At 32.5% G+C, this 16,282-nt stretch overlaps 1 protein-coding gene across 1 annotated transcript; it reads right to left on the reverse strand.

Moving 5' to 3' along the window:
- Nucleotides 1-8,755: 8,755 nt before the first annotated feature.
- LOC139898813 (protein ANTHESIS POMOTING FACTOR 1) lies at nucleotides 8,756-12,921 on the reverse strand. The gene is made up of 11 exons (XM_071881592.1): nucleotides 12,756-12,921; nucleotides 12,514-12,605; nucleotides 11,442-11,542; nucleotides 11,192-11,292; nucleotides 11,024-11,090; nucleotides 10,835-10,934; nucleotides 10,594-10,707; nucleotides 10,342-10,479; nucleotides 10,172-10,256; nucleotides 10,017-10,066; nucleotides 8,756-9,181 (listed from the first exon to the last, which is right to left on the reverse strand). Exons 1-11 carry the CDS (start codon nucleotides 12,760-12,762, stop codon nucleotides 9,038-9,040), a joined length of 999 nt encoding a protein of 332 aa, XP_071737693.1. The 5' UTR covers nucleotides 12,763-12,921; the 3' UTR covers nucleotides 8,756-9,037.
- Nucleotides 12,922-16,282: the final 3,361 nt, after the last annotated feature.

Consider the following 16,282-nt stretch of genomic DNA (forward strand, 5'->3'; position numbering starts at 1 on the left):
ACCAGTGTGTACTATTAATTTAATCGTGTTAACGACAGTTTTAAGGGGCTCTCATTAGAAAATTCTTGATATTAAGATGAGTTTGAACAAAACTAGTTTATAGCTTGAGCTTATTTTGAAACTGTTATAATTCAGTAGGCTTATAACTACCTTTAATGGTTATAAGAACAAAGAGAGAAAAAGAGAGAAGAATGAGAGAAGAAATATTGATATTGATATTTCAAGAGAAATGGTACACCTTAAATGGTTACCATACATGTCTATTTATAGTATAAAATATTACTATGCAAGAAATATAATAATAATAAAATTAACATCCAATCTAGATATTTTATAACACAATCTAGATATTTTATAACACTCCCCCTTGGATGACAATTTTATTAGAGAATAACTATTACTGCCTCGTTAAAAACCTTGCTAAAGAAAACCCATTGGGATAAAACTTTAGCTAAGGGAAAAAGAGTGCAGCATAGAGTTGACTCCCCCTCAAATAGGCAACGCCTGAGTTGTTACATCTTCTGAACATGTCTCATGCCAATATTATGAACGTGTGTTCTGAAAATAGCAGTTGGCAGTGCTTTGGTATAAAGATCAGCAGAGTTGTTGATTGAACGTATCTCATTTTAATCTGGTTGTCTTTTACGAGATCTTGAGTATATGAGAAGAATCTGAGGTTTTCATCTGAAACTGTATCATCTAAATCTTTTATGTACAAGTTTAGCCCTTGTGATTTGTCTACAGTCTCCTTCATGGTTTGTTCAAACCGTTGTTTCAGTTCCTATTCCCTTTCAGTCTTTTTCTGAGCCTTACCAATATACCATTCTTTTCCATCAAACTTATGACCGTTAAGACCGTTTATAGCTTTAGCGCCTCGTCAGCATTTATGCTTTGTTCTGTCATTTTTGATACTCTTCTTTCATTTGTATTATGTAAGCTGTATTATCTTCATAGATAGTTGTTACGCTTTTATAGCGTTCTAGTCCACAAGAATCAATAATGATTTGTATCATTGATCTTAACTAAAATCATTCCCGAGTAGCTTCATGTAATGCAATCACTTCGGCATGATTTGATGATGTTGCAACAAGTGTTTGTTTTGAGAACGTCATGATATTGCGGTGCCTCCATTTAGGAATACATATCCAGTTTGAGATTTAGCTTTATGTAGATCGGATAAATAATCTGCATCTGTATAACCAAACAAATCTTGTTTCGAGTTGTTAGAATAAAATAATTATAAATCAGTAGTTCCCCGAAGGTATCAAACTATTTGTTTGATTCCATTCCAATGTCTTTTGGTAGGGGCTGAGCTGAACCTTGTCAACAAATTAACTGCAAAAGAAATGTCAGATCTTGTATAATCTATAAGATACATAAGAACCTCAATTGCACTAAAATATAGAACTTCCGATCTGTTAAAATTTTCATGATCTTCGCAGGGATGAAATAGATCAGTGTCAATATTGAGTGATCTAACAACAATGAGTTTGTCTTTAAAAAAAATGTTTTAAAATCTTTTCGGTATAAGTTGTTTGATGTACAAGTAAACCATTAGGCATATGCTCAATTTGCAATCCAAGGTAATACTTGGTTTTTTCAAGATCTTTCATTTCAAAATAATTCTTTAGAAGTTGAATGATTTCATAGATCTCTTTATTTGTTCATATGATGTTAAGAACATTGACATAAACAACTACGATCTCATATCCGAACATTGTTTTTATAAAACATACGTGCAAAATAAGTTTATATGTATACCCCTTTTTTTTCAAGTAGTCATTTAATCGGTTATACTATTGTATCAATCCATATAAAAATCTTTGTGATTCAATGGAATACATTTATTTGAGTTTTGCATTAGATACTTATGATACCTTAAACCCTTCAGATATATTCATATATATATCACTATCAAGTGATTCACATAGATAAGTAGTAACAACATCCATGAAATGCATTTAAGTAACTACCAGGTTGATTAAGTATCTAATAAGTAATTGTATTCACTACATAAGGATAAGTTTTCTTCATAATTCATTTCTGGTCTTTGTGGGAAATATTGAGTTACAAGTCTAGTTTTGCCTTGTAACTTCATTTGCACATTTCTTTTCGGATAAAAATTCATTTATATCCCATATGTTTCACATCTTTAAAAGTGATAACGATTGATCCGAAAACTTTTCTTTTATTGAGCGATTCTAATTCAGCTCTTATTGCTCCTTTCCATTGAGCTCAATCATGTCCATTTTGTATATTCAATGACAGATTTTAGTTCCAGATCATCATCTTTATTCATGATGTCATTGTAACATTATATGAAAATATCTCATAGAGATTTTAGTTTCATTTCGGTTCCATAATATTGCATAATTTATCGCAATTTTAGTATTTACATTTATCAATATCCTCTGCAGAAGGAATATTGATTTGTGGTTCTTCTTGAACACTTTCTTTTACCTCATTATCAGCTGATTTTCTTTTTCGAGGATTTTTATCTTCGGAACCAATTGATCTTCCACGTTTGATGCGTGGCAAAGACTCAACAGTGACATTATTGCCAGCTTTTGGAATTTCAGTTCGAGCTGGAGCATTTATAGCTGGTATATATGATTTGGTCACTTTTTTTTTATCTGTAAATGCATAAAGTAATTAATTTGAAAGTTCTTGCATATGCATTATTTTTGAACTTTCGTTTCACATTCTTTTGTGCGAGTTCAATATACCTTAATTGATGTTCACATCATGAAGCATCATTTTATTTTTTATTTTTATTTCTCCCCCTAATCTAGGGAACAATGTTTTATTAAAATGACAATCAGCAAAACGTGCTGTAAAAACATCACCCATCATTGGTTCAATATATCTTATGATTGAAGATGTTTTATATCCAAAATATATTACCATCTTTCTTTGAAGAACCATTTTATTGTTTTGTGGTGATACAATTGGAACATACACTGCACAACCAATGTTCTAAGGTGGAAAATATTTGGCTCTTGGCCAAAATCAAGTATTAAGTGAAAATATTTATGACTTCCACATGGTATAATGCGAATTAATGTCGCAGCATGTAAATTTACATGTCCACATATAAATATTGAGAGACTTGTACTAATTATCAATTGTCTAGTTATTAGCTGCAAGCGTTTATCTATTGATTCAGCTAAACCAATTTTGTGTATGCACATGAGCAACTGGATGTTCAACAACAATCCCTGTAGATATATAATGATCATTAAATGCTTGAGATGTTAACTCACCAGCATTATCAAGTCTCATCCTTTTAATGGTGTAATCAGAATAATGTGTTCTCAATTTAATAATTTGTGCAAGAAACTTTGCAAATGCCATATTACGGCTCGATAACATACAAATATGAGACCATCCGCTAGATGCGTCTATTAGAACCATGAAATATCAAAATGGTTCACATGATGGATGAATTGGTTCATATATCTTACCTTGAATTCTTTCAAGAAACATTTGTGATTCTTTTTCACAATATACTTTTCATTAATCACCATATGTGCTTTCCATTAATCACCATATGTGTTTTTTTGTTTTTTTTTATAAATCACCATATGTGTTTTTTTTTTATCATATATCCTTTTCACCATATACGCTTTTAATCATATGCGCTGTGTTTTTCACCATATGCGCTTTTAATCATATGCGATTTTCATCATATGCGTTGTGCTTTTCATCATATTCGCTTTTTATCATATGCGCTTATCATATGCGATGCGCTTTTTATCATATGCGCTTTTTTATGTGAATAGTAAATTAATTAATTTCGTTTTACTATTCATATGAATTAATTTAGATTTACTATTTTGTTAATTGAGTAATATATATATATACATCATATACTTGTGACTCCGAAGACTCAAATGAATTTGACCATATAGTTATACGTTGTACCTTGCACATTAATTTTCAGTAGAAGCTTTAGATGCATATTATTTTCAGTAGAAGCTTTAGATGCACTTTTTTTTTAATCACCAAATACCACAAACACTTTGTTTGCGTTTGTTCATAGTCATCAATGAAAACCATTTTCTTTAATTTTATTTTATACAATAAAATTAACGCATCATTATTCTTTTCAAAAACAATAATCTATTGTTATTGTTCACTTGTGCCATGTTTAACAACAAAAGTCAACAACCTCTGTCTTGTTTGTTGTGGCAACCAAAAACAACCTTTGCTTTTGTTACCGAGAATCCAAGACCAAAAAACAATTAATTTTTAATTAATCTTTTATCAAAACCATAAATGATTTTATTGATCTACGTTGATATGGCCATAAAGAATTGACGGCTGACCTACTTTTGTAAGTGTATTTCGGCTATCATCCCGAAAACGCACAACGACCTTTTTTTTTTTTATGAACTATTTGTTTCATATCTAGCTTAGGCAATTATTATGAACATTTGGTCCCTATAAGAGCATTTATTTTTAGACTTTTAGTTGATTTGTACTTGTCACAATTAGGGATAGCACCCGCGGGTCGTGGATGCGGATCCATTGGATCCATCACCGGTACCCGCGGATTTTTTTTAAGAGACATCCAATTGAACCCTTGTTCGTTGAAACAATTTGACTATATTTTTACTCCCCATTATTAAACGGGCCATTTTGATGCACACTCTTAAAAAATAATTTGTTTTTTAAGTTTTATTATTCAACCTCCTTTTTTCAACGGTCACGTTTTTAACAAAACATTTGACAAGTTTGGAAAAAAGTTTTTTATTGATTATCATCAAAAGTTTTCTATTGTCACTCTACTGGATGGAATTATGGCATACAACCAAAATTGCAACCCAACACTACATAAGAACAAAAAGGTTGTTTTTAATTAACATATGTATATGTGTTAAACTCGGAATAATAATAACTTATTTTAGAAAATTAACATAAGACATGTTGAAACATTTTTGTCACATTTAGCTCATCAAGTCTAATACTTATCATTGATAGATTTTATCACGTCTAGGAGATGTTTACTTTTTTCTTGTATTAAGTCCTACTTTCATTTACCTTTGTTTGGAAAAAAGTTTTTTTTTTTTTTTTTACTTTGCTTCCCCCCTTTCTGTAAAACTCATTTAAACACTTTCTATGTTTTTTTTTTTTAAAAAACTTCCTTTTTTTTACGTTACCCGTAAATTATAAATATATAAAAAAAAACTTTTTGTTTAAATTTTTTTTTTTTAGTTTTTAAAAGGCCACTTGACCAATTTTTTAATTCTTTCACAACACCTGATATCGTGATCGTGACCTTTCACCAAAGCAAGAGATATTCTTGATAAACTAAACACGGACTCGTGTTTGAAATTGTCGGCCACAAAAAAATTCATTTGATAAAAGTATATATATTTTTTTTTAGTTATAGAAGGAGACCACTTCATTTTCAATACTTCATTTTTGACAAAAAACTATTCCATTTTACCATCCTCTTTTTTTTCTTACTTTAACTTTTAAGATATACTTTTAATAAAAATACAAACTACTTTTTCTTATTTTAACTTTTAAGATTTACTTTTAATAAAAATACAAACTACTTTTTGTATTTTAACTTTTAAGATTTACTTTTTAATAAAAGTACAAACTACTTTTTCTTATTTTAACTTTTAAGATTTACTTTTAATAAAAATACAAACTATTTTTTTATTTTAACTTTTAAAATTATAAATTTAAGAATAAACATTAGTATGCATGAAATAAATAATGATTAATTGCATAAGTAATCATAAATGTTAGATAACATATAAAGACCCCGTCGTATTCGTATTGATCGGAATTAATCTCGACCCATGGTACCGTGTTGTCAAATGACGTGTTGCGTACATAAAGTACCGTGTTGTCAAATGACGTGTTGCGTACAATCATGAGGTCTTATTAACATAAATATAAATGTTAGTGAAGTTAATAAGAGTTAGATTACAGAAAATATAATTCAGGTGGTATAACCGACCATATATAACTTAAATAACATAAATATAAATGTTAGTGAAGTTAGTAAAAGTTAGATTACAGAAATATAATTCAGGTGGTATAACCGACCATATATAACTTAAATAACATAAATATAAATGTTAGTGAAGTTAGTAAAAGTTAGATTACAGAAATATAATTCAGGTGGTATAACCGACCATATATAACTTAAATAACATAAATATAAATGTTAGTAGTCCAAAATTTGATATATTCGAGTCTGAAAATTATTAATAATTTCATACCTTGATTAGTGATTCGTGATCGTTTGAGATATCTTTTAATTACACTAAGCTTTTCGTGCTGATAACGTGTTATAATTCAGTAGGCTTATAACTACCTTTAATGGTTATAAGAACAAAGAGAGAAAAAGAGAGAAGAAGGAGAGAAGAAATATTGATATTGATATTTCAAGAGAAATGGTGCACCTTAAATGGTTACCATACATGTCTATTTATAGTATAAAATATTACTATGCAAGAAATATAATAATAATAAAATTAACATCCAATCTAGATATTTTATAACACAATCTAGATATTTTATAACAGTTGGCAGATATTACTAAAACTTCTGCATAGTTGACGTGAATAGTAAGCAACGTGTCGTAATAATCAATGAGCGAAACAACTTCCATTTAAAACAAAAGAAATAATATCACATTTGTATTTATAAACTAAAACTTTGTCGTAAAGACTAGGGGTGGTCAGTATTTGGTTTGAAACCGTGGAACCCGAAAACCAAACCGAAACCAAACCGGAAAAAAACCAAACCGAATTTTAAAAACGGTTTTCGAATCGAGTCAAACCGAAACCGAATTTGAATTCGGTTTTCGGTTCGGTTTACGGTTTTGGAAATTCTGAATTCGGTTTAACCGAAAACCGAATTCAAAACCGAATTCCAAATTTTTGTATATTCAATTTGTATATTTATGTTTTAATGTCATTATAATTTGGGATCCAATCAATAAAATATGTTCTCACCCATATGACGATTTGGTAACTCACATTATAATTATGTTACTCAAATTATTATATTCTTCTTCTTAATAACAGAAGCAATACACGTCATAATTAAGCTGTAAATATTAATAAATCATCGAATTCTTGATAATTCAATAGTACGTCATTGTTTTAGGATATAAATAACTAAGACATCAGTAACGTCACAATTAAACTACCATCGTTCTCAGTTTTTTCATAGTATTCGGTTTTAACCGAAAACCGAACCGAATCCGAATTTGAATTCGGTTTTCGGTTCGGTTCGGTTTTAACTTTGAATTCGGTTTTCGGTTTTGCCCAAAAAAATTTCAAAACCGAATACACCGAACCGAATAAACCGAACAAACCGAAAACCGAACCGATGAACACCCCTAGTAAAGACTACGTAACATATAAAAATATGAGTAAATATATATTGCACATACAGCATAGGCTGCATAGTTGTCTATATTGGTGATATCTAGCTACGACAGTATAAACTGGTCCTTTCAATTTATACAGAAGATGTAGATTTGGTAATAGAAACGGCTGAGGAAGTTATAGAGTTTGTAGAAGTCGTAGCAGAAGCTGTGGATATGGTGGCAGAGAAGATCGATGACGATCTTGTAGATGGTAGTAAACTCAAAACTACAGTGGAATTTGTTGAACAAGCAGCCGAAGCAGTTGTAGGAGAAGCTCAAAAGGCAGTAAAGTTCATCGATGAGGTAAGTTTACATTATACTGTATTGGTCTTACCCTGATCCTATCATTTCAAGTTGGAAATCAATTATCAATCAGTTATTTCTTTTTACCAAAAAGTTTACTGAAATATAAAATTGCAGATTCAAGCAGCAGAGCAAAAGTTGAATCCAATTGTGGAACCAGTCAAACAATTAACCCAAGTGGCTCCAACGGAAGCAAGCTGATAGAATATAAATAATCTACACTTACAACTTTTATTGTAAATATAAAATTTAAATAATTATAACGTTATATTTTTATTCGTTATGTACATTTGTTATGTAAATGTAAATAGATTCAATAGAGAGGAACTGATGCATTTGCTCATTTACAAATTACAATTGCACTTATTGAATGCATACATTGTTTGTGTTAGAATGTGGATTATATTTACGCTATTACTTATATATATATATATATATATATATATATATATATATATATATATATATATATATATATATATATATATATATATATAACATTTGGTGTAAAAGGGCACGTACACATACATATACATATGTTACGTCAATTCAAAGTTGCAAAGATCGCTACTCGGAAAGTACTCGAACGGGACTTTCTGAAAAATACTCAGCAAGACAGGGAGCACTTGGATGTTGATCAAGTTTGACTTTGACCTATTTTGACCGAGTTTTGACCGATTTTCTGAGTATTCCCGAGTTTTGGCTGAGATTTGACCGATTTTCCGAGTAATCCTGAGTTTTGACTGAGTTTGACCAAGTACTCCCCGTTTGCAAAAAACGAGTACTCACCGAGTAATTCCTAGTTTTTGCAACCCTGCGTTTATTAACTGTAAGAATAGTTGAAATGGACAATTAATTGTTTGACCAACAACCATCTTCTTACACAGAGTTCACTTTCTAACTTTCTTCAAACTATTGAATTCCCTCACATCAGTTTGCAGCTTCTAATTTACTTGCACTAATTGCATAATTACTTTTGATTTTGTTCGGTGGGTATGGATCAACTGAAAGGGAATAGAAAACAATATCTGAAAATGTAAACCATATCTAAAAAAGTGTGAATGAGCTTATAATTAATTAAACAGTGTTACAACTACAATCAAGATCCTAAAAAGGTGAATTCGGTTAACTGATGTTACAGTTTTCTACAATAAATGTTGATTAACAAGGGCTGAATTTTCACGCTGTACAGAATGTGGTACCTGTAACAGAAGTTGCCTTTTCTGAAGAGAGTTGCACAGAATGCGTCCACAAAATCATATGAGCAAACAGTACGTAGAGCACAAGACATGCTCAGCCGTCACAATACTCTAATATAACTTATTGTGCACACGGCTACTTTCTTCCAACATACGCCGCTAGTTTTGACAAATCTGGGATCCAAAATGATAATTCAGACGAACCAGTAACGAACATAAGACTGCCTGGAGCCCATTTAATAACAGGTGGCTCGTTTACTGTACTCAGCCAGCTAGCTACCTGGAAAGCCCATAAAGATAGTATCATGACCAAAATTACAAAGACTGGAAGATAAAATATGAACAGTTATATAGTGTGACCATTCTGATACCGATGGAACAATTTAGGCGCCGGAAGAATAGGAAGTTGTATTTGCTATTGATATAGGAAGTAATATGGTCATCTGGTCGGGTCGAGACGCACATGTCCAAACGGGTTTGGACTGAAATTCTTTTGAAGTAAGGACGACACGGCGGGTTGGGTCAGCAAATTGAACTTTTGTCACTTTTTCATGTTGAATAGTCAGTAACTAATACTCTATAAATGGATATGGATACAAAACAATATTATTACAATTATGCATTGGAAATAAACTTAGTAGACTTCAAACGACTCGACCCATTTGACCGGTACCCATTTCAGCTAAAAAGGAAAAACTGGCGTGCTTGATATAAAACACAACCCAAATTGATCCATGTATTGGATGCTAGCTAAGGCATCAAGTTAAAACTAAATTTTATTCTCTAAAAACTTGGAAACTAATAAGCATAAAAATGCACAATTTTAACTAGAATAGTCGAGAAAGTTCACATTTTAAGATCATACGGTCCAAACGAAAGAATTATCATGTTGTATCAGAAATTCTCAATTTTATGAGATTCAGAAGATGGTTTTGCATTAAGTTACGGATGACATCCATAAAACCACAGTTAAATCATGGATTTAGAGTTCTGGAGAGTAACAGATTAAATCTAAATTCTAAATGATATTTATTTTCTTATCTAAACTTCTCTATATATTTGATCAGGGTGTGGTAACGAGAATGTGCAGTTTATAAGACTTAGTGAATCATTACCTCTTTGCCACTTTGAATGCTCCAAACATAGACACTGCCATCACCCGATCCTGTAAAGCAACAGTTTTTAGGATTTTTGTTAATCGATATATTATATAAATAGAAATATATAATACTCCGTATATAAAATATAGTGCAACTAGCATTTTTGTTACCTGATATTACGAATGATCCTTCTGGACTAAAAGAGGCCTCCAAAGTTGAATTACTTGAGACTGGTTTTACATTATACGTCCATAACTACAGAAAAAAAACTCAGCACACGCATAATAACTATATATGTGAAGTGAAATCATCCAACATTTAAACTAACAAAAATACTTACTAGTGTACCGCGAAAGGAATCAAGTACATGAATACGGCCATCCCTAGTTGTCAAAAGCATAAGCTTACCATCATTACTAAACTTGACAACATTTGCATCCGACAGATCTCCACCAACAGAAAATATCTCAAACGGGCCCTTTTAATAAACAAGATTAAAAATTTAAGATTTTTATGATGACTGATATTCATAATTCATAAACTATATAACTGCAGATGATTAACCTCATTTATTAAATGAGGATAGAATCACCTTTTCATAATTGCGAGAATCAAACATCCTAATGGAACCTCCAAAAGCAAGAGCAAATACAAGCCCTTGATCGTCATAAGCTGTAGCTGGTCTTCCTTGAACACGTAAAAGACCCTATATCCAGAGATTTAATCAGCACCAGTATCTTCATACTTTCATGTGTGTGTGTGTGCGCGCGCGCCCCTATGCATGTGTGTATTAACACATATAAAAAAGAGAACCGGGTGAAGTGGAAAACAACCTGACATTTATCAGCTCTTTGATCCCAAAGCAGAACAGTTCTATCAAGAGAGCCAGAGATAAAATGTTCTGTCCGAGTACATAAGCTAAGAGATACAACCCTACAAGAATTAACAATACAAAACGTTGAGTAAATAATTTGAAACTAAAAAAGCACGCTAGTAGAATGGCATATCAACTCCGAGCGTGCCTGTCATGATGACCTCTAAAATAGCGCAAATACTTGTTGTCGTGCAATGAGAGAAGCCGGAGAGATTCTGCATTATCAATCAAAGTAAATTTTAAATATAAATATAAACACTAATAGAAAGAACAAATATAAAAATGAGTATACGTAGAAACCGAGTAACGTACTAACCATCCCATCCATTCTTAGAGGAGTATATAACAGATGTGGGGTGAGATGTGAAGGAAACAAGGTCAACCCCATATTTTTTGCTATTAATTGTCTTTAAACATCTGCAAATAAGTTATTGCTTGAAAATTTAGTATAACAATATTCTACATTCAGAAATTGTAAGCAAAAAATATCAAATATCTAAAAAATATACTGCCTTAATAGGAGGTCTTGACGTTTTTTAAAATGTATAAACTAAAAAAAGACATACGTTGCATTAGCCACATCATAGAGTCGAATGGATTCATCGTCACTAGCAGTCACCAAAAAATTTGACGTCTTGTGAAAATCCATTGAGCTTATCCTACCACTCTGCAATGGACAAAAAAATGGTTTCGATGTATTGATTAACTAGACACGCAATATTGTAGTGTAATATTATTTAAAATATCAACCTACCTCTCCAATATTGTATTTTGTTAACGGAAGGTTCATATTACCAATGATAATTGGGAGAATGGAAATGGAACTTAAGCACCTCTAAAGCAAACACCTATTCCTACTTGAGGTTCAATATGGTAACAGAAAAATAATAAAGAAAACAATGCACACAAACCTTGAACGCAATAGTATAGTCAGTCAATTGAAATGCATTCAGTGGATCTGTTAGCAGTACCAGGTTTTGGACCAATAAGAGATGCACACAAAAAGGTAAAACTTTATGCGTTTGAGGCACAAATCAACTAGTTACATGTTCAGAATGTTATCAACATTCTTATTCAGAAACAGGAACAGGAACACAAAACTATTGAGTACTTTTTCATGTCAGGTTTAATTCACTCTACAGATCCCCTATTTTCTATTTACCCGTATAAAACATCACAAGTACTTCTTCAAGATAACGCTAAAACAGATAAATTTGGTTTCTTGTTCAATTCTTGCAGATGCTAAGTTTTTAAGTGCTTAATCACCAATAGTAGATAGACTTAATGCTGAAAACGAACATGGACAGACTCTTTAAGTTACATAAAATATTCCACTAACAAAGTAATCTGCTTTCTTTTAAATAAATATAGCATTTTAAAAAGAGTAACAAGCACTAATCGATTAAGTTTGCTTCTTTATCAATCATTGAAAGTCAGTAATCCATCAAACCATAGAACCCTAGTTATGGTGTTCTTATAAGCCACCAATTTAAATTCAACATTTTAATTGAAATAAATCATACCTTCAGTTACATATTTCTCAGTTAAGTCCATTGATTACTAAAATGCAGAGATCAAATTAAAAGAAAATTTATGCAGGGAAAAAGAAATAAAAAACAAACAGCGTGAGAAATTTACATAATCACGGAAAGCCATGCCTACTTCCATACTTTGAATGATTTCTTCTGTCAGCTCTAATGATACCTTATCTTCCCCATCCGTTTGTCCACCTACACACAAATAATAGTAAATACACATATATAGAACCATGTATGTATAACCAGTAAAAATAATATATACCTCATGTACAACCAGTAACATATTAGGTGTATAAATTCCATAGTTACATCTTACGAAGCCCTTCGATATAATTAACTCACCTGCCATAAACGTGCTGTTTCTGAAGAATCGATCGAAATGTTTTAATAAATTACTTCTCTAGATTTACACGTGTGACGTAGTCTTAAGTTTTCGAAAATTAGGGCAAAGTCGGGAGATGTTTAGAGGTGATTTTAGGTTGTTATTCGCCGGGCTCCGCCGTATCGCCGTCGTGTTCCCACAAATATGTGGGTCAGCGATCAACAAATTTATGTCAGAGTAAGATAAGAAATTTATGGATTATGGGCCGCTTCATGTAAGGCCCAAGGCCCAAATTTGCAAAACACAAATCTATGTATGAAAACCACTAATAATCTAAAGTGTAAATACATTGTCACCAAAAGATGGTAAGAATGTGAAGAACGTTAACATCAAAACACTAGGTATTGATGATAACCAAGTTTGCAAATCATTGTCTTGTATGAATATTGTGAAAACATGCATTCATACATTTGCAAACACATTCAAATCAAAACAGGATGAGAATGTGAAGAAAGTTAATACTAGAACACACTTGTACTTATGTTAGCTAAGTTTGCAAAACATTGATTACACAATTGAGTCATTTGTACATTCACTTTGATTTAAATTGAGGTGTTTTTATAGAAAATGACGAGCAAAGGAAAGAGAATCTATAATCCTCCTCCAAATACAAAAAGATCAGTGTATAATCGAGAATTTATCAGCTCACGAAAAATTGCAGAAGGAAGAATAATAATCAGTAGTGAAGATTTTCCTGAAACGGTTCATGCATTTACAAATCTGGGTTGGAATGCATTCCTTAATCTAGAAGGTCCCGTGTACACCACACTGATTCATGAATTCTATGCTACCCTCACATTTAATGAAGGAATAATTTTATTCAGAATCAACAACCAACGATATACACTTCCACTCGAGGACTTTAGAAACATATTGGAAGTTTCGACGAACGGAAAATGTTTCTTCCACACAGGTCACAGTCTTGCTCATCTTCCATCCTTTATAAATGTTGATCAAGCAATTAATAAACTATGTTTAATGAACGTGTCAAAAAGTGAGTTATTTGAGCATGGGGTTCTTGGAAGACACGTCAAAAATATGATATTTGGAACAAAGTGATTGATTACAACATCTACTGTAAGCTGGGAAATCACTCCAATGTTCATGACACTCAAGTTGCTCTTCTCTGGTGTCTAGAAAAAGGATTGTGTTAACATGACTTATCTCACGACAACAAGAATGAGTGACGTTCCCAAAGATACTTCTAGGGCACTTCCGTGTGGGATGCATCCCAACAAGTTATTTACTTATTTTAAGATCACTCATAATGATCAACATCCTCCATTTCATCAGCCATTTAACAGAAGTACAATCACAAAAATGGGGTATGAGTCAGAAGGACATATAGATGATGATGATTCCGATATAATCGAGCAAGTATATGAAGAAATGGTGAATGCTCGTGTCAACTTGGACAACATATCAGATAGTGATGAGGAAGAAATCTTGGAAGAATTAAGAGATCCTTTCTATGGTTTAAACCCTGATTCGAAGTTGAAGAGAATTTACTTGAATAAACTCAAGAGTGAAAAATACCAATCCAAGATTAAGAAGTTGGTTAAGAAAGTCATGAAGACTATATCATGCCAAAGGAATGATGATGTGGAATATTCAAGGCATGCTAGAGAGGGAAGCCGAAAATGTAGATAGTAAAATCATGATTTCTAGTGATGTAATGACTAATTGTTCTTTTAAACATGTAATAGTTTATTTTAATAAATAGTTGTTGCTTGAATGGGTGATTTGAACAAATGACAGACAGTGTGCGGTCGAGTTCACGGTCGACCGCAGTCTGAGCTGCAGACCACCTGTCAACTTCTTTTAAGAAGAATTTAATGCACAATAAACTCACAAACAAGAATTTGTGTGCATTCAGTAGGCTGTATCATATTTAACTTCAATGAACATAAACCATCATTCTTAAATATGATTCATTTCCTTAAAAGATTCAATTAATTCAAAAAGGAAAAATGATTGAAAGACTCTTCTCTTTATAAGGAAGTAACTAACATGCAAGTTCTTCACATTTCCATCCTTCACAATGAATCATTCAAATAAATCTCCAAATATTCACTTCCGAATCGACTTGACTTCGTCGGTTTCTGATTCATTCGACAATCTTCCTTTGTCTTCTCCTGAAGATGTTAAGAATTTGGTCAACCAAAATAGGCTATTAGTCAGCTCATGACCAATAGCCGAAGGTTGTCAAGTCATAGTTGAACAATTTCTTGAATTTATGGTCAAAAACTTCGCAACAATCCAATGGGATGCATTCTTAACCCTTAATGGTCCCGTTCACTCTACCAGTGTTCGCGAATTCTACGCCAACTATGAACTAACTTCAACAAACGAAATCAAGTTTCATTGGTTTGGTTTCATAGGAAATATTCCATGACTCTTTAAGAGTATGGGAAAATAATGCGTGTTCCCTATGAAGGAGTTAAATTCCTCAATCATGGTACTAATCTAAATCGACTTCCCGTGTTTGTATCAAAAAGTAACGTCATAAGAACCTTTTGTCAACCTCACATGAACCACATCTCTATTCAGAGTGAAGGTCTTCAAGCTTACCATCTTGCCCCTAAATATGACTTCTGGTTACAAGTCATAAGCAAGAATGTGTACTGTAAAGCTGAAAGTATCTTCCCTCAAGTACATGCCAGTGAAGCTGCTCTCCTATGGTGTCATCATATTCTGGTCAACATGGCATTCTTCATGGCAAGTAGGATGAATGGACTTGTGTATGATTATTCTCTTCTTCTTCCGTACGGAGCTCACCTTACCAAACTCTTCAGGTACTTGAAAGTTCAAGCATTACACCTTGATGATCTAACCACCTCTCCAATCCACTATGATTCGGTTAGAGCATTCAATGAAGTAACGCAAGAGGAAAACACACCGGCATGGAGCACAACCTGGTCTGAAGAAAGCATGAAAGAATATCAATTCATCTCCCCACGATCACCCATCCAGCGGGCTGTGCTTCATCGTCAGAATCGACGAACCCACAAACTTCTAAGAAAGTTCTTAGTAAAGTTCACTTGTGGGGGGAAGCACTTCACATCCTTATGATCGACCCTGAAACAACTTTCATGTACTCCTCATGCATATCTCATGTGAGATATTACGCATGTTACCTTAGGGTATTGTCTTGAATAAGAGCATTTTCTCTCTGTGTACTTCTTTATATGTTCCAACCATGTTTGGTGTGTGTGTGTGTACTTCTCATTAAGAATGAATATACTTTGTGTGTTTGGTGTGTTGTGGTTGTTATGTTTCCACCATGTACGGTGCAAGGGGGAGCATTTGTCTTAGGGTGAGCTTAGTTCCAGAGGGAGCTAACCTTTTTGCTTCGACAAAAGGGGGAGAAAGTTGTGTAAGTAACTAGAGGGGGTGAATAGTTACTTAGTGCGATTTTTAAAACTTTCTAGATTTAGAACTTGAGATTACTATAGTGTGATTTGATTAGTTTGTTCACAAGTATGAT

Source organism: Rutidosis leptorrhynchoides, chromosome 3, assembly GCF_046630445.1.
Source record: "Rutidosis leptorrhynchoides isolate AG116_Rl617_1_P2 chromosome 3, CSIRO_AGI_Rlap_v1, whole genome shotgun sequence".
Classification (NCBI taxonomy): domain Eukaryota; kingdom Viridiplantae; phylum Streptophyta; class Magnoliopsida; order Asterales; family Asteraceae; genus Rutidosis; species Rutidosis leptorrhynchoides.